Below are 18,956 nucleotides of genomic sequence, written 5' to 3' on the forward strand. Positions count from 1 at the left end.
TTGGGCTTAGTTCTTTTTCTAGTTCTTTAGGTATAAAGTTAAGTTGTTTGACATCTTCTTTTTTCTTTATATATGCATTTATCACTATATACCTCCTCCTAAGAATAGCTCTTGCAGCATCCCATGTTTTTGTATGCTGTGTTCCTGTTCTCATTTCTTTCAAAATATTTGATTTCCCTTTTGATTTCTTCTTTGACCCATTGGTTGTTCAGTATCATGTTGTTTATATCTTGTTTATACATTTTTGGATGAACATATTTTTGGATAAGTGCTGACTCTTAGAAACATAGTAGTGTTTCAGGCATCATTCACATATCTCCCCCAAAATAAGTTAAAATCAACTAGTATTAGGGGTGAATAACAAAAATGGAATAGAAACAGGACAGATGACTCTAACCGTAGTACCATGAACAACCTGAATAACAACCACACTGAAAGGGGTTGTGACTATAAGTAACTCAGTGGAAAACACAGTCTTTATTGTATACATTTAAGGCCAAAGGCAGAAAGAGCTACATAGATGCTCTTATCTGGTCAATAAATGAGTTTCTCACACATGTATAGATGGGCAAATCTGAACTGCTTTATGTATATACTAGAACTGAACAAATAAGTAAAAAAGCTTGCAGATGAGAATCAGATTCTTACCTTAGGAGAAAGAAATTACAAATAAGGAAAGGAAAGGCTAAAATGAAACGTGTGGTTTTTCACGTACACATTTAGAGTACTATGGCCTGTGGATGTGTGTCTGTATGTGAGTGTTCCTACCTTTATATGCTGTTTGCAGACAGAGCCTAAAAGCAGCAATGTTCTCGTGGCTGTGAGCATACACAGTGCCTGGATCTTGGGGTTTCAGTGCCATTCTCCAATAAATCAAAGGAGGACTCCTCGCAGAAGTAGCTGGTCCAGTCCCAGGACAGGGAAAGTAAGAGGGGGGGGGGCATCTGGACAGAAAGCAAGAAAATGCCAAAAATGCGGGAAGGGCTTTTTCCAACAACACAGGGGTCTACCTGAAGAAGCTCTTAATGGCCAAAACTGGAATGATTTAAGGAATGAAATAGTGCTAGTACTAGATTAGAACCCAATGAATAAGATAAATACCCATGCATTCATGATATCATCAAATACATGAGTGGGGAGAAGGGACAGCTCTTCCTTACATAAGTCCAATTAATAAATGTAGAAGAAAAGTGGCAAATAGCACTGTAGTAACTGTTACAAACATGCTAAAATCAGTGGGTGAAAACCTCTCAGTCCCAAAGTATCTCTCCAAGATACTTACCAATAACAAAGGGAAGATTTACAGTGGAGAAACCCAGTAGAAACCAGCTAACCAAGAGATCAAGGTCAACATCACCTGTAATAAGACATGTCATCATAAACTCGATGCACTAAAAACACGTCATTTCTGCTGTATTCTTGCCAAAATGCACCAATTCATCCCAGTCATGAGAAAGCATGAGACAAATTCACATCTCAGGACACGATTCAAAATAACCAGTAAGTATTCTTCCTAAGTGTCTTTTCAAAGACCAGACCAAGAAATGTTATAGAGAAATAATGCAAAGTGGAATCCCTGATTGTATCCTAGAATAGACAGAAACATTAGTGTAAAAAATGGTGAAATTCAAATAAGATATGTAGTTAATAGTAGGTATCATTATTAATTTCTTGGTTCTGCTGGTGGTGCTATGGTTGTATAAATGTTAACATTAGGGAAACCTGGGTGCAGTATACATGGAAACTTATTTTTCCAACTTTTCTGGAAGTTAAATGTTCAAAATGAAGTTGAAAAGTTTTTTTAAAAGGTGGGGGTGAGGGAGATGATAGTACGACTGTGAACTTTTCTTCTTCTCCGGCTGCATTCGGCTGCTTTGGTACAGACAGTGCAGGCAGATGACGTGTGTGTAAGAAAGTGTTGAGTCTAGGGATGTTGGGTCTTCTGGGAAGCAGACAGAGATGGTTACAAGTACACGGGATTCGAAGCGGGAGGGAGGAAGCCTACCCAGCTACATGCAGTCACTGGCTGGCAGCAGCTGGGAAGGGCTTGTTCTCAGCTCACACACGGTGACAGCTGGGGCTCAGGGCTCACCGCCTACACACCAGGCCGAGGACTCTGCTGCGTGATGGCACTAGGCCACTTGACCCCTTAGAAGCCACAGGGTTTCACCTCCTAACTCCTGTGGAATATGGGGAAAAAAGTTTTTCTTCTCATTCCACAACTACGTGGTACTTGGATTGGATCCCTTGTGAGTGACGGGGCCGGCAGATGGGAACAGGCTGGCACCATCCAGCTGGCAGGGGGCGCCACCTGAAATATCATTTTCTTGGCCGGTGCCAGTCAGACACAGAATCAGCTTAATAACAAGATAAAGCCTAGAGGAAGGCACCCGTGGGAGTTAACTAGGAAATCGCGATGAACTGATTTTAAGCAGCTGCAGCTGTGATTATAGTCTTTTCGGCCATAGGACTCAGCCACCTCTCAAAACCTGCCAATAGCCTCACCGTAGCCAGCAAGTAAAATTTAGCTTTTAATTTAGTTGACACCAAGAATATGCCTGGCCGGGAGCTGGCTTAGCAGGCAAATAGGAAGAGAACACTTCCCACTGCAGGTTGAAGAAAGTTTTCACATTTACCACTTTTGAAAATGAAACTCAGTTCACTTAGAAAATCTGTCTTCTGCTGCTCCTAGCCTCAGTATTAGGTGTGCATTTTGGGTAAAACAAATCATTTCACTCTCTAGACTTGAAAGATAACTAGAATCTCATGATAGTAAGTTCTAACATTGTCTACTCGCCCTCCACACTTTGGTGCAGCATATGCTGCAAGCAGCTGTTACCAGATCCCTAATGGGTTCAGCCAGGCCCACTGACACGCACATGACTGCCAGGCCGGCCAGTGCTGGGGACCCAGTTACGGGCTGCTTCTGAATGGGTCCAAGGCTGCCCTTGCTGCCTTGACGTCTCACAGTAAAGGAGACCTGCAGGTGGAAAGGGACTCTTTGCAGAGGAGGGAAAGGAGAGGGCTGGGGGGGAGGGGACGGCTGGGGGAAACATGACAGAGTCTGCAGAGCACAGGAAAAGCCAGTCCGTCTTTACTGTAGTGAGTGCAGGATACAAATAGTTTACAACAACCTCTAGCATTTTCTTAACCATTTGATAAAAAGTTCACTATATTTATTGTATAATGAAGAAAAAAAACCAACACATTCAGGGAAAAATTGAGATTAACTTATTTTTCTTAAAAGGTTCATCTCAAGGATGGCAACAAAGTCCAGCTTGTGCCGCCAAACGGTTTTACATGATCAAACCGTGTACAGCTTCTTGTGTGAACTGTTGACTACAAACATTTACCAAATACATAAATCTCTTTTAAAAAAGCCATCTTAAATATAGCAAAGCAGTGTCTTCTTGCACAGCAAAGTGAATAAAGTTTCTACAGAGAAATAAAAGTTTTACATTTGTAAAATCTTTTTCACATTCTAATCATCTAGCTTCTTATGATCCAATGCCAGGAGTTTTCTGGTTCCGTATTTACTATTTATTTCTTGTGCGCATGATGGTTAATACAGAAAATATGTTAGTGCTTTATTAGTTGTCCTTAAAGGAAATGGTAAAACATGTATTGTTCTTTTACGAACAAACCCCTGATTTAGTCTCTAACACAATGGACATAATTAGGGCTCAGAAGATGGAGTTTTGATTAGGACCATCTGTGGACGTGCAATGGCGACTGTCACTCGCAGTGGACTACCGGTCAGAGTGCTGGAGGAAGACGCACAGCTGCTGGGAGCTGTACTTGAGCCAGTGCGATTTAAGCTTTTTTTGTTTTTGTCTTTTAGTAATAAAATACTTCATCTCAAGGATAAAATTTTCTCATGATGGTGTCGTACAAAACACGAGTGTAAAAGGGTAAGAAAAGTAGGTTCTAAAGTAACACCTTTATTGTCTTCCCCACTCTGAGTTGGTTTCCACCAGGAGATGTGTGTGTTCGTACATGGTACATGGTGTCTGGGTGAGGGGTGTGTCTGCCAAGTCCATATGCTCCGAGTCACACGGGCATATGGGAGAAGGGTTAACAGTCAAATATTCACTTCCTGAAAAAGGAGTAACATTGTTACTTGGTCAGTGTTATTGAAATACAAACTCCGAGCCTTGTGTAGTATTATTTTAGAAAACAGTAGTTGTACTGATTATAAACCTGCATAGAAAGAAAGACTACTGAGATACAGTCAGAAAAGCCATCTCATAAGGCACACAAGAAAATAGACAGTAAATGTGAATGTGTTAACTCCTATTCCAATGTACAGCAGAAGTTCATGGACATGCATAAATGATAATGAAAGTCATTTAACACTTTCAAAGCTATAAATGGTTTACAAAGTGGTAAGGATTATCTTAGAAATTCAGTGTTGGGAGACTGTCTTGTTTCAATTAAGTATGACCTTGTGAAGAAATGTGCCTGTATTACGTTCAGTAAAGTAAGTACATTTTAAAGAAAAGCTAATCCTTTATGAATTAAGAGCCAAATGTCTTTACTGATGAAAGGAGAGAGAATATCACCCTCCCTCGTTTGGCCTCTTTCCAAATTTACTACCCACACCGTCATTAAAGGAGAATTCCCTTTTGCAGCTCGCACGCCACAGGTTTATCCTGTACCTAATACCTGCGTGTCAGGAAATCTGGCTGATGATTTGTCACAAATGGCATAGGAGGAAAATGTCAGAAGGACCTCAATTTAGGGGAAAAAACAAAACATAAGTAAAAATTGTAGGTAGCTGCTCAATATTAAGTTTAAAATATAAAATAGCAGCAATTAAAAAACCCTTATATTGAGTTTCTCAGGAAAGGGAGTATTTAAAAATCTATGATGAAAGATATACAGGACTTTGAATCTGTTCATGGCACAAGCCCAGGAAATGGATGAACTTGCCATTACCACCTAGTCATCCACCTATAAGAGTGAGGCCTTGCTCACAGCTAAGCTGAGGGTGGCAACAGTGCCAAGGATCTGCACCATGAGAGGGCATTTCCCCACACGGAAGTGTCATTTCAACGCACAGAGGTCAGAATGGTGGTACTTTGTAACCAGCCGCATCATTCTATTTTTAGAGGGTCAAAGGAAAAAATCCCTTCCCCCACGAATATTTTTCCCTAATTATTTACCACTTATAAAACCTTTGTGCTCATCTACTATTTTGCCATTTTCTCTAATATTAATTAAATTAGGCCAGCTTTTTCTACTATATATTTTTTCCTCACAAAAGGCAAGTTTTAATGCCTTATAAAATCTGTTACAACACATTTTATATTTATGCAGGATGAACTTAACACCAATTTTCTTTGCCACTTTGCTATTTATGTACACATGTAAAATATATAATGATGCTCAACCCATACAGCACAAAGATTACAATGTAACATCACACATTCACCACCAGTGAGGGGAGAAACCCCCTTTATACAATCCTCTGAAAAGACTGGGCTAATAATTAAAATCCAAAGTACAGTATATTTAACAAAATAGTAAATATTAAACAGTGAATACTCTACTTAATAAGGATCTCGCCTTTCCCCCAAATTGGCGGCAATCCACAAAAATATACTTTTTAATCTGGTGACCATACAATACATAGGTACTTACATCAAAGATGATAGTATATTTAAGATGCTATGTACACAAAGAGTTTGGCTCAACTTTTAATTTACATATAGAAGAGTAAGTGTTCATGGCTTTTTTTTTCCAAGGTTCTGCTTGCAAGATATTTTTTCCCCCTCTTAAAATAAAACTAAAAAGTTAAAACAAGATAAAGCTATTCTCTAAAAAAAAAAAAATACAACATACAGCTTTGGCTTATATAAATAATTCATAGCAGAATGTGTTCAAAAGTAGTGAATATAATTTTATATATAGTCATCAATTCATAAGGGTGTTTTCTTTCATATAAAATATACATGAGCTAAAATCAGTTTCTTTAAGATATGAATGTAAAAAGAAACTTCTGACATATTCCAATTATAACTTAATATATTAATTTATTTTGTTACTGTTCTATATTTCTAGGCTAGTATTTTCTGAATATCTCATGCGTGTTTTCTATTTCTTTTTTATTAGCTAAAGATCACTTCTTTGACCCAATACATTTTTGCACGTGCAAAACAGTTATGTGTGTGGGGCTTTTATGTTTTTTTTGTTTTTTGTTTTTTTTGTTTAGTATCTCAGCCCTTTCCCATGCACCCCTTTGCAACAGAGACCCATGCCAGGTTGGGTAGTTAATATAAATGACATTTTATGTACAGTATTGCTTTCTTGGTTCCTGCTTTTCTACTGCTCTGTTCTACAAAGCATTTTTCTTAAGTAGCTATAGTCACCACACAGTTGAATAAAACAAGTAGGGGCCCTCTAGATTCTGCAAGCTAGTGTGGGAGAATTATATATGGGTACACGTTTCTCTGCAAAAACTGGTTATCTTATGAAACAAGTCGTCCAAGGAGGTGCCAGACTAGACTCTGCCTAAAGGGTGCTTTGTCTGCCATGGGTCGCACATCTGTAGATCTACAAGGAATTTGCAGGTAAGTGCCTGATTCCGAGTATGCAACATACACCCACACATACACACACTCACACCCACATACATATATATGTAAAGGGATATATATGTATGTATGTACATATAAATATATTTAACTCATGTCCTTATTTACCAATTTAGATATGTAGGGCAGTTCACTGCAGTAACACAAAGTACAAACACCAGCCTGGAAGCCTTAGGTCACCCACGCGTCCATCCTCATGCGCTTTACGGAAGGGCTTTCTCTGTCTTCAGCGTTTGGGGGTCGGCCAAGCACGACTGGAGAGTGGAAGTCGGCCCGCGGATCCTCCCGGTCGCTGCCGTCGTAGGAGCTGCTGGAGCTGCTCAGACTGTCCACAGGGGAGCGACCCATTTCCTGCCGGGGCTGGGGCTGCGCCTGGGGCTGGGGCTGGGGCTGGGGCGGGTGTGGAGGCGGTGGCTGCTGCTGCTGCTGCTGCTGCTGCTGCTGGAAGCCTGATGGGGTCATTCGATCCCGGGGAGGTGAAATTGGTTCTGACTTAATGTTGATATTTTGGTTGGTATTAATGGATAAATTTGAACCCTGAGATAACTGCCCTCCAGCACTGAAGGAAAGAAAAACATCAGATGATTACTGGGAGTGATGTGGCAGGCACTGCCTGACTGAAAAGAGCCCGAGGTCTAGAACACCGTCCGCACCCCCTTGACTGGTTCGGCTTTGGTCATCCCCCCCTTCAGTGCCTGGCACAGAAAGAAATCACGCCTCCCTGAGAACAACACAGCTGAGACCTCCCGTGGCTGCCGCTACTCCCGCAACCTGGCGCTTCGGCCACTGAGGCACCCCCAGCGCTGCCGGTGTCTGACGCTGCGCGCGGACCCCACCGGCAGGGGAACAACATGGCAACGTGGGCTCCGCTTCCTTGCTCCTTTCTCGGCCGCGCCTCTGCTCTGCTGTGTGGCAGGCCCAGTGTCTTGTCTACTTTCACAGCAACCCTAAAAAGTCAGTCACATCTCCCTATTTACTGGGTGAGGAAAAAGGCCCCGAAAGGCTAAGAGCTTGCTCAGAGTGGTAGAGCAGGCCATGTACAAGCTTCTCCCCCACTCTGAGCGCCACACTGTTTCCACCTGCTTCTGGCAGGGCTAGTTGTAGTATGTTCGTTTAGGACGCACACACTCTGCGCAGGCCCAAGGGCTGGACAGCTACAGAGGCAAAGAAATTTTCCCAAGATGCTCTGCAACTCCTTCCATGCCATAATTTCCAAGAAGACCACTGATAACAGTATGCTTTGTGGAATCACTTCAGCATGCAGGAGGGAAAGGGTTTGCTGAGCTAGGGCTCTGTGGGGACTTTCAGGGCAGAAGCTAGGAGGCTGGGTGTCTTTAGCATCCTTGGCAGGGGCAAGGCAGCCAACCCTCATGGAGGCCCGCTGGGTCTGCTACGCTGTCTCCCTCTGGGATGCTCTCCTCCGCCTGCTCCTTATGCCCACAGCTGTCTTGGTTCTGTAGGGCACTGGTTCTTTCTCTTTACTGCTAGTGATGTCTGATCCCACCTAGGCACCAGTGAAAACTCTTTTCACTTCTATTCCCACACGTAAAGAATATTCTCTTTGTGAACCCTGCTTGGTAAGGTACAGTGTGTGCAGTGGGCTGGGATCAAGCCAGTGATTTGACTGATTCATATGAATCCCATGTGCCTGATTCATACACAAGACATTTAACTGCTACTATTCCTCCTCTATGATCTAGGGAGAAAACAAAGGGAATAACTTAATTTCCTCTTCTCAGTATACTGATACTGACCAAAGCAAAAAAAAGAGAAAGGCAGTCGGTAGGCCTCAATTCCTTCCAACTGCCTTTCTTCAAACAGTGGGATCAGACACTAGGGTGGGAAGTGGGCATGGGAGAAGTTTGCTTAAGCCCTGGTGGGTAGAAAGGGGCACATATGGGTGACATCTTGACATCTGTGCCTCGACGCTCAGGTTCTGAGTCTCTCTACCTCACTACGTCCATGTAAGAGAAGCCTCGCTCCCTGAATCTCCGCAAGGAATGCGTTTGCTCAGTACCCAAGCTACTGTCCAGAGTCATGTAAAAAACTGTTTTCTCTAAACACTGTGCCACCTAAAAAAGAATCTGTAGAATATTCACGTGAAGGTCAAAGAACAAAAGTCCACAGCTGACTGACAGAAAGCACACAGGAGCCAGGATGGAGGGTGGGGGCTTCAGGTACTCACACCAGGGAGCTGAGGGCGGCTTGTCCTAAATGGTGCTGCTGCCAGGCCGACACCTGCCCCAGCGACAGCATCCCCGGGGGACTGAAGCCCTGCAGGGCAGACAGGTCTGCGCTGGTCAGCGAGTAATCTGCAAAGGAAGAGCAGCTGCTGTAACAAGTCTGCGCAGAATCTGTTTTCCAAATAGTAGCTTCAAAACGTCATAGGTTGAGAGAAGCCATGTGCTTCATAACATAACTCCCACAAAAATTTTTCTTTTGGGAATTTATAGGACCTAGCTAAATTTAGTTATCTGGAATAATCTCAATAAAATAAATTTTAATTTTATAGTAAATGTTTTAATTATTTTGCAAAAAGTTGACATACTTTTTCCAGACTTTGTTGTAAACAGAAATCGTAAGAAGCCCATCACTAAAGGATGTTCCTATGTGGCTGCTAAAGAAATATGCCCACCATTACCCTCCTGAACACAAAGAAACACACCAGCTCACCCAGACTGAGCCTAACATCCTGAAGTAGAGGGGGAGCAGGAAAGACAGTCCCCCTCTCATGGGGTGCCAAGCTTAGTCACGTGGCAAATACATTATCACACAATTAATTAACCGCATTTTTCAAAATACAGAGATCCCTGATTGCATACAAAATAATCTCAAGTTCACGAAAATGCTTTGTATTACAGAAGTATAACACAGCTCATCTTATACGAATGCTTCAGTCATAACCACTTTGACCGAAACCTAGGACGTAAGTTATCATTCACACGTAGTTATTTCAGTTCATTATTAACACTTGTTTTTTCCATTTAGTTCTAAAGAGAGGTGGCAAAAACTCTGCTACTTTTAATTTCTTTTTCAGGTCTCGAGAGATATTTAAGAAGCTGGTCTTCCTAGTGAACTAACATTTTTTAGAAAAGAATTAAGTTGGGTCAGCAAAGCTGTGCTTAAGATTCTGTCCTGACTCTACACTTTTCTCATTTTTTGCTAAGTAAGATTGCCTCATTCATCCCCAGTCCTACAGACGCCGGGGCAGAGAACCCATCACACCAATGCTTTCCACAGCGCCTCCTCCAGTCCACAGCCCTTCTGACTGACTTCTAGGTCCTAGTACGACCTACTTGACGTGTCCACTCGGATCTCTCTCCAAACACCTCCAGTTTGACTTGACGCCCACTGGACTGGTCCCTTCCTCCAAGTCTGCTCCTCTAAATACTCCATATCAAAGTAAATGGCACCAACATTCACCTAGATGGTTGCTCGTGCCAGAAACCTGTGGTGTTATTCTGGATACTTCACTCTTTCTTCCATCACCAACCACACATTCTTGTCAACTCTAATTACTGTCTCCCAAGCCCGCCCAAGTTTCACCATCTCTACTGCCACCGCTCTAGTCCGAGCCGTCAGAACATTATTTAGACCACAAAGCCTCTTGTATGGCATCCTTGCATTCAATTTTGCCCCTATGCCCACTGTAGCCAAAGTGATCTTAAAATAACAAATATGGTTATGACACCTCTCTGCTTTAAAACTTTTAATGGCTTCCCAATGCTCTCCAAGACAATGTTGAAAATCCTCAACATTCAGCCTACCTACGTTTACAGTCTCACCCCTAACTACCCCTGTGTCATCCCCACCCCTCTAGCCATGTTCTTGCTGCCTCGGCCCTTGTGTATGCGCCTCCCTCTCCCTGGAGCTCCCTCCCTACTCCATCTGGCTGAGGCATGCGTGCTCCAGGTCGAAGCTTAAATGTGGCCCCTAATACAACTGCACTAAATTATTTCCAGAGCTCTTTGTCTTGCTTCTTTCTTCCCTGATAGACCCTGTGTCCCACCGTTAGCCATGCACTCTTGTATTTCTAGTGCCTCGCACGGTACCTGCTACACAACAGGTGTCCAACAAGTAGGAGTTGAATGGATGCACAAGTCAGTTTGTGCAGCTGGAGGTGAGCTCACTGACGGGCATGATTCCTTCACACAGAACTGCTGGACTTAAGTGTTGCTCATTTATTCATCCCTTTACTGTCTGTCTAGGGTGTGTGTGACTCTAAGCACAGAAAGGTAGATGATATACCCAAGAAAGATAAAACATGGACAAGTGTTTAAAAAAGCCAAGTAGATAATGTGGTAAAACTCAGAACAGGTGCTCTGAGAAAGAGAGCAAAGGCTCAAGAGAAGAAATGAGACTGAAGCAGGCGTTTGATAGTTTTATGAGAACCTGACTCCATTTTTATGTTTTGGTAATTCCTTCTGGACTTACAAAACACAAATTCTTTCTAACCCAATAGCATTTCTAAAAACAAGGGTAGTGGAATTTCTAAGAATACCGAAAAACTTGCCATGAAAAGCTCAGTAAGTTGGAATCTAACTTTGACACCCCATTCGAGCCCCATCTTCTCAGTTAATACTCCTCTGAACATTCTAGCTCACTAATTTCCCTCTTTCCCAATCTTCCCAAGTCTTAGAGTATAAACCAGTAACGTCAATAACTCAAGAATTCTTCTCTGCAGTTATCAACTTAAGTAAGTCCTGTCTCTCTATACAGAATAAACTTGGGAGAAAACGGCCGGAGCATAGTGTCACCATGATCAGCGCACTGAAACAGAATTTCTTAGAATGCACAGAATGGAATCTCTTGCTAAATTTACTCTAGATTTGCAGTTAATGGATATGGATTTTATTTTTCATAATGATTGTAAGAAAAGGTAGTGGTCATTTCCTAAGAGGCTTTCTTTTTCACTAAACCTTTTAAAGTTGTTTCTGTTTTAAAAGAACTACTTGGAATTAAAGCAGTGATCACATGTACCAACGGCTCTGCCCTCCTCAGGGAGCTCCAGACAGCAGTTTGAAAGGCTGTGGGAAAGCATTTATCTTAAAGTCTAAAATTAGATGATCTTTTTACCGTCTACTTACAGGAATCATAAAAAAATAAATCCGTGCACTGCAGTCTCTGGCAAGGTATAATTTAACTATTTCCCTCTTTCCTCCTTCCTTTGAAGCATCAGGTGTTTGGCTCAGCTGGTGAGAAAGTGAAACCGCATGCATTTTCTGCCGCTCCTCAGAAAGGCCCACCTGAACTGCGCGGGCTGCGCACCCAGACTCTCTGCGCACCCCTGCAATCGCTGCAGCATTCTTAAACTTTCCTCATGTACCCCCAGAATAGGGCATTTTAAGATAAAATGTCTAAATAAATATGAGTGAAAAGCTCCTCTCAGAGGTGAGGAGTGACTGGCTCTGAGGAGAAACAAGAAAGGTCCTGGTTTTGCTCCTCAAGCACAAGCAGAAACCAAACTGGTAGATAAAGGAACACACAACCCTCCTGGCACAGCTACACATCTGCCACATCCCCGAGTCCTGAAGTCCAAAGGTGTGCAGGGCAGGAAGCAGTATCACCCCGGAAGAGATGTTACCCCAAAAGGGACATCACCGGATGTGAGGTCAGCTGGGAAGTGATATCATTGTGCGCCTGTCTATATAAGCTGTGCTCAGAAATAAAACGGCGTCACTTGTCTGCCACCGGCAGTCAGTGGACCTCCTGATCCCAGCTTTGGTTACTGTGTCTTTCTTCTATCTTTCTCTGTGCTTCCCTTAATCTCCTCAACCACTGCTCTCAGGTTCAACTGGTTTGTGGAGCTGGTCTCCACACAAAGGGATTCAGTCTTTCCCAAAGTAGGTTAACACAATATAAAGAGGAAAACATTTGATTTCAAAAGCCTGGAAGAGTGAGATACTATGTAATGAGAAACAATATAAAAGATTCCAAGCAACATGTTATTACCCTCCTTGGTTTGATGCATGCCATAATTTTGGTAACAGCTATTTTTTTCTTTCTCAGGATAAGTAAAAGTTCATGTTGGGAAATGATTCTATGATCAATATATTTTTTGTAATTTTTTCAAGGCTAGCATGATGTTTTTTAATATATTCAAATATGAATCTAAAAACTGGGAATCATTCACTTCAACAAAATTAAACTAATTGTTTAAAAAAATCACGAAAGTACATGTTGATCACGAAACAAAATAAAACCCACAAGCGGCAACAGAGCAGGCTTACCTGTGTTGTAGGCGGTCGGCATGGCTGAGTACACAAGTCCCTGTGGAGGCAAGCTGGGGGTGGTCACAGACACTACTGGGGTAGCTAGAGGTTGAGTGGCTTGAGAACTGTTTATCCTTTGGGTGTTCTGTGAGACAGAAGAAAAAAGAAAAAGGTGTTATTATGCAAGTATTTATGTTCAGACTTAAGATTTTAAAAATAACATTTAATTTAAAAGTGACATTTTTCACAGTTTTATGATGTGAATGTTGTTTTCTGAAGCAGTGATGATGTGAAACCTTACAAATACTATTGGGAATAACTGAAATATTTAATTTTAAGGGACATATTTTTACATTAATTATTCACTTTCTCTTATCTTTTTCATACAAAGCTTGTTAGAGGTATATGCTTAAGATAGGAACTTGCAATACGGATGCTAATACTTTCATGTTACTACAATGATAAAGTATGTATATAGCCAGACTAGCCTAATTAAAGTACGTGTATGTTTTAAATACATGAGGATAACAATGGCCATTTGTATATACAAAGCTCATAAGTCCATGAGTGTAGGGATCAAAACTACTTTTATTTGCAGCATTTACCTGTTAACATGGTTTTAAGTCATGACTTATTGAAGTACAGCTTATATTTGGACTTCCTTCCTAGTGATTCTGCAGTTGATATATTATTTTTTTTCAAAAGACTTTAGAGCAGTTTTAGGTTCATAGAAAAATTGAGGGGAAGGTACAGAGAGTTCCCATGTACCCCTGTCCCTACATATGCATAGCCTCCCCCAGTATCAACATCACCCACTAAGTGACCTATTTTTTAACAACTGGTTCAGATATGTGTCCCTTCACAGCCTCCCAACTCTTTTGAAAGGAGAAGCTCTGAGGAGAAACCTTTGAATAAAGTACTTTTGTTAAGACTATGAATGGAACATTATTACTGACTGCATAAACATAGTATCCTATCTACACAGGGAATGAATTTTAAAAATTAGCTACTGAATAATCAAGTCAGTTGAAGATAGTCACTGTCCTCTATGTGTAGCACAATGACAGCAGTTTCTCTCCTTAAATTGCTGTCCCAAGAAACCTTTGGCCCAAGATTTCTATATAACTGATTAAAAAATGATATAAATACATTTATTCCTTTTGATCCACAGCAGATCCCCTAGAGTGGTCATGAAGTAAAGTTATTTTAGAATTACAAGTCTTCTAAAGAAATCTCAGTAGGCTGGCTCTCTCCCTACAAGTCAGCGCAGTCCGGGACACCCGCTCTTTCTCACTTTGGGCCAGAACCATCCATGATTATATTTTGGAGCTCAAATCAATTTGAACAACTGTTTAAATTTCAACAGATTGTTTTTCATTATATTTTGATTCTGACATAAATCTTTGTATTTTAAGTTTTAAAGTCTGAATTAGCTTAAGTTTTAAAGAATCTGAGTAACTGTTTATGGCTTTTGGTTATCTATTTCTTAATTACAAATATTTTTATGATTTCTAGATTTTATAGTCTTCAAAGATTTAGAATTTATCTTTGAGATTCTGTAACTGAAGGGGTACTTCAAGGAATGTAGAAAATCAGTGTATGACAATGGGGAATACATTTTCATCTCAGCATCAAGCTAATAATTTTAATATATTTTCAAGATAAAGATCTACTTTGGACTTGTTCTTACAGATGTGGTCACTGGAACTTAAGAGTCAAACACTAGGTAAAAGAATACAGCATGACATGGTTGGGCCTGGCTCTATTCACGCCATGGCTTTGTCTTCATGGAAATCTCCTGGCATGACCTCAAGACAGGGGATGCTGCATGTGTATGTGGTGTGTGTGTGTGTTCACAGTGACAGGCCAATATACTGGTTCTACGCACCGAAGCCGGCAATCGCAACGTCAGTTTTATAGAGTAAGTGACTTCCAGAACCACCAGAGGGCAACATATTGCTGGATAGTTCATGAAGCATTCATGACAACTGAAATAGTGAGGTCTAATCTAACATGAATTATTTTAGCTTGAATTATAAACTTCCATTTGCCAATCATTCCTGTATCATTAATTATATTTCCCCCCAAAATAGTCCAAATCTGCACATGATATAATCCAACACAATAATGACTAGTATATTTTAGTTCACCAATACAAAACCACATCTAAAACTGTGAGTGATCACAAAGTTAATGATCTTTTACTTAAAAGGACAAAGCACAGGCAACCACATTTGAAAAGAACAAATTGTGCCTAATACACCAGCATGCATATATGTATAGTAATAAAATGTAAATAAAACCAAACAGATAGATGCCTTTCCCTCATGCTTCCATGCAATCTGAACCCTTGTCCAAGCTAAAAACTACACATTTTCAAGTTTTTAATTCCTCTTAAAATCATCTAATTAGCAGCTGACTTTGAATTCATATGATTACTTCGGTGAGGTTCGAGTTTTAGTTCTCAAAGAAGAAATAGATCAACTGAAAGTTACCTTTAGTCAAATTTATTTCCTAGAAGAAAAGCCAACAGAAATAATTTATTTTGGAAAAAAGGAATGTCTGCTTTGAAGAACAGAATACCTTCTGATAGAAAAAAAGTAAATTTGTGTAAGTTCAATTACAGACATTCCTTTCAGTAAACAGGGAACCCCCTTGTGGTTCAGATCTTCTCATGCAGGATGAAATAATTCCGACTCAGTGAAAAAGGTGACCTCACCAAAAATGATGTAATCTTTTTGAAAGGAAGAGAAATAACACAAAACCATGTGTTACAATCTGAGGAACTTCGAGGGGTGAAGTCATTTTCTAAAAATATGTTAATAATTTGGGGAACTATATAAGGTATTTTGGATCTGTCCTATAAAAAATATTTAGTAAATGTCTTGTGATCATTGACAGCTACTGTTTTGAAGGCTCTATTCTCATGTTCCCTCCAACAAATAAAATAGGTCAAGATATACAATTAGAAAAACTAGACTCTGTAGAACCAATAAATCAGTTTAGTTATTCTAAGTGTTTAGATTGTGTTTAATAGCAAGAAAAAAAAACCTGTGTAACAAAGGGAACGTTGGTTAGATAAAAACACTTAAGAGAATTAGTACTTTCTATATCAACTCCCTTCAAGCAGAAGCCCACTCACCAACTCCAATTCCTCTTCCTCCGACTGCACTCAGCACATAAGAGGGATAAGAGAGTTACTAAGACTGGCAGTACTTGAAAATAAAATATTTCTTTAGAAAAACATGTTATTTGGACACTAGCAGTTATTTGGGACTCTAAGGAGATGATTATATGCATAATGAACATAAATACACTGTATTTGTAATTGATTTCAGAAGACTGGAAAGATTCTTTTAAATTCTCTAGAGCCAGGATTTAGAGACACTCCCTCCCCTCAACTGGGTCTGCTCTTACGCTGGCCCTGCCCACACACAGCCATGTAACTGCAGTAGTATTTAAAAGGGGGTTGTAATCATAATACCAGTTTATGTTAGGAACTTTGAGAATACTAACTCTATATATCTTACATCTGAATCCTCCCTCCCCTAAACCGTCTGGTCACATTATCTCCTACTAGATTCTGTGCTCCTTGAAAGAAATTATCTTGTTTTCTCACAGTAGCTAGCCCAGTGTTAGGAAACAAGAACTCAAACATTTGTTAATAAGTGTAATAGCTTTAAGTAACACAGATTTATGTTTATCACTTGCAAATACAGTTTTCATATGAATAAAATCATTTCAATGGAGAAAAGCCACAGTTAAGAAGAAAATGAGACTGGAGGAGAAATGAACTGTTAAGTCATGTAAAGAGATGAATGAAATACTTGTTCCTTTTCCCCTACTAAACATCAAGAAAATATTAATAAAGTGGAAATAATCTAACTAGTTTCACTTGATTCAAGTCAAGCTGCTTTGTAAAGAATGTAAAAGGTGTCTTTATAAGTATCACTGATACATGATGCCCCAGTCTGCAAGCAGGTTTTCCTGCAAACAGATAGTGTAAAATAGGAGGAAGGCTTGTTATGTACTCTGAAAAATAATCACATGGTCTACAACTGCTGTTTCAAGTGTGGGCAAAATGCTCTCCAATTGTTTTGTTACAGATGTCTTTACACATCTCCAACTGTATGTCAAAATACTATGGGTGTGTGTATGTGGTTTTTCACTTTAACCTATTGGGATAAGGATGTAAATAGTTTTATAAGGCAAACTGTGAGTATTCCATGCAGATGCTTCATGTTTTCTTAAGAAAAGATCAGAGATAATTTTGACAAGTTGCTAAATACCTAAATGTAGTTTGTCCTTAAACCTTTCAGTTTACTGATAATTTTTATAAATGTATTTGTGTGCCTTAATGAAACTTTCTATAGTTTTTATTTCTGAAAGACTGGCAGTTGCTTCACATTCAGTTCCTAAAAAGTGAACCAAAAGGCTATCCCTAAGTACAATTTTTTTCTTAGCTCCTTTTTGGGAGGTATATTTCTTTGTTATATAAGTATTTTTCACTTTCTGTTCTGAATAATTTCAGACTTAGCAGTTGCCAAGAGACCATATCCTCACACACATCATCCAGCTTCCCCCAATGGTTAAGATCCCAAAGAAACAACTCAATTGTCAAAACTATTCACACAGCGGTAACCAAAGCCACAGACTTCACTCTACTTGGATTTCACCAGGCTTTTTACCAATGTCCTTTTTCTAATCCAGGTTCAGATCCTGCATCACATACATACTGTTAGTTCTCATGTATCCTTAGTTTCTTCTGGTCTATGAAAGTTCCCTCAGTCTTTTGCTGTTTTTCATGACCGTCACAAGTTCTGAAGAGTACCAGTCAGGCATGCTTAGAATGTCCCAGTTTGGGTCTGATAACTTTCTCATAGATAACATGGCTTTTTGAAGAATACCAAAGAGGTGACATGACACAGCATCAGAAGACATATGTTATCCTATTACGAGAGATGCTAGCCTTAATCTTCTGGTTAAGTCAATGTCTTCCAGGATTCTCTACTGTAAAATCACTATTTTTCCTTTTGTAAACAATAGTAATTTGGGGAAAGACATTTTAAGGCTATGCAAATATGCTTTTTCTCCTTAAACTTTTGCTAATTTTAGCATTCATCAATTACCTTGATGGCAATAATTTCTCTACTGTGGTTGTGATAAAGGTGATTTGCTATCTCTCTCTCTATGTGTATTAATTAGAAATCTTAACTCTAAGGAAGACTTGTCCCCTCTTCCTTTATCTACTTAATAATTTGCTTATATCAGTAACAGACTCGAAATTTTTTATTCCTTGGGTTATTTATTATTGTTTTTTATTTTGTTGCTTAAATTGTTCTGGTTTTGACCACTGGAAGCTCTTCTGAACGGTTAGTTTCTGTAACCTTTTGATGAATATTTCCCTATCTTTTGGCACCTCTGGCTCATCCTGTATTTTCCCCATCCCAGCTCTATAATCAGTCACCTATCCAAGGAGTCCTGATTCTTTTCATTGGTGAATGGCATTTAGAAACTAAGATCTGAGTGCTAGGCAGGCTCAGCTACCAGGTGTCACTGCTTCGAGGCCCTCTCCGCAGACAAAGCTAGGAAATATATGACGTATACTAATTAATATGTATACATCTTTATTTCTGTGTTGATTAACCTGTATATATATTTTTAAAAGTAAGTTCACACTGAAACGTCTGAATACAACCCAGAAACATAGTGTCCATTTGAGCCTCTCCCATTCCTACCCACTTCACTCATTTGTAACTTTTGTCTCTAACAATGAAAAATCTGTTTTTCATCAAACAGCGTACTCTTGTTTCAATATTCTGTATGTGTGTAGAAATTTACCATCTTATGCACAATGATTTTGCACATTTTTTTGTACAAAATCCTTCACAATAGCCAGTCAAAATAGTTCCCAAAGTTATTTAGACTAGCTCTTTTCTTCCTCATCCCTTTCAGTATAATTTACAATCAGTTATAAATTGTAACTGATTTATAATACAGTTATAGTCATGTGTCACATAGTGTGCATTCCATCTTGGGTTCTTTTTTTTTAAAGGCCTATAGTCAAATCCTTTGTATTGTGCAGTTTTATGAGTTTTAACAAAAGCATACACTCATTTATTAAACAACACAAAATCACAGAAAAGTT

General features: G+C 39.8%; 1 protein-coding gene across 13 annotated transcripts in view; it reads right to left on the reverse strand.

Moving 5' to 3' along the window:
* Positions 1–3,072: 3,072 nt before the first annotated feature.
* MEF2A (myocyte enhancer factor 2A) overlaps positions 3,073–18,956 on the reverse strand; it is a 156,742-nt gene continuing 140,858 nt past the window's right edge. For 9 of the 13 annotated variants that reach the window (XM_036878738.2, XM_057494730.1, XM_036878743.2 and 6 more), the window contains 4 exons: positions 15,951–15,974; positions 12,827–12,953; positions 8,782–8,908; positions 3,073–7,155 (listed from right to left, as the gene is read on the reverse strand). In XM_036878738.2, coding sequence (XP_036734633.2) covers positions 6,768–7,155; positions 8,782–8,908; positions 12,827–12,953; positions 15,951–15,974 — 666 coding nt within the window. In that variant the 3' untranslated portion in view covers positions 3,073–6,767. The remainder of the gene's footprint in view (positions 7,156–8,781; positions 8,909–12,826; positions 12,954–15,950; positions 15,975–18,956) is intronic. The other 4 variants (XM_036878745.2, XM_057494731.1, XM_036878741.2 and 1 more) reach the window with 1 other exon arrangement.

Source organism: Manis pentadactyla, chromosome 18, assembly GCF_030020395.1.
Source record: "Manis pentadactyla isolate mManPen7 chromosome 18, mManPen7.hap1, whole genome shotgun sequence".
In the NCBI taxonomy this organism is placed as follows: Eukaryota; Metazoa; Chordata; class Mammalia; order Pholidota; family Manidae; genus Manis; species Manis pentadactyla.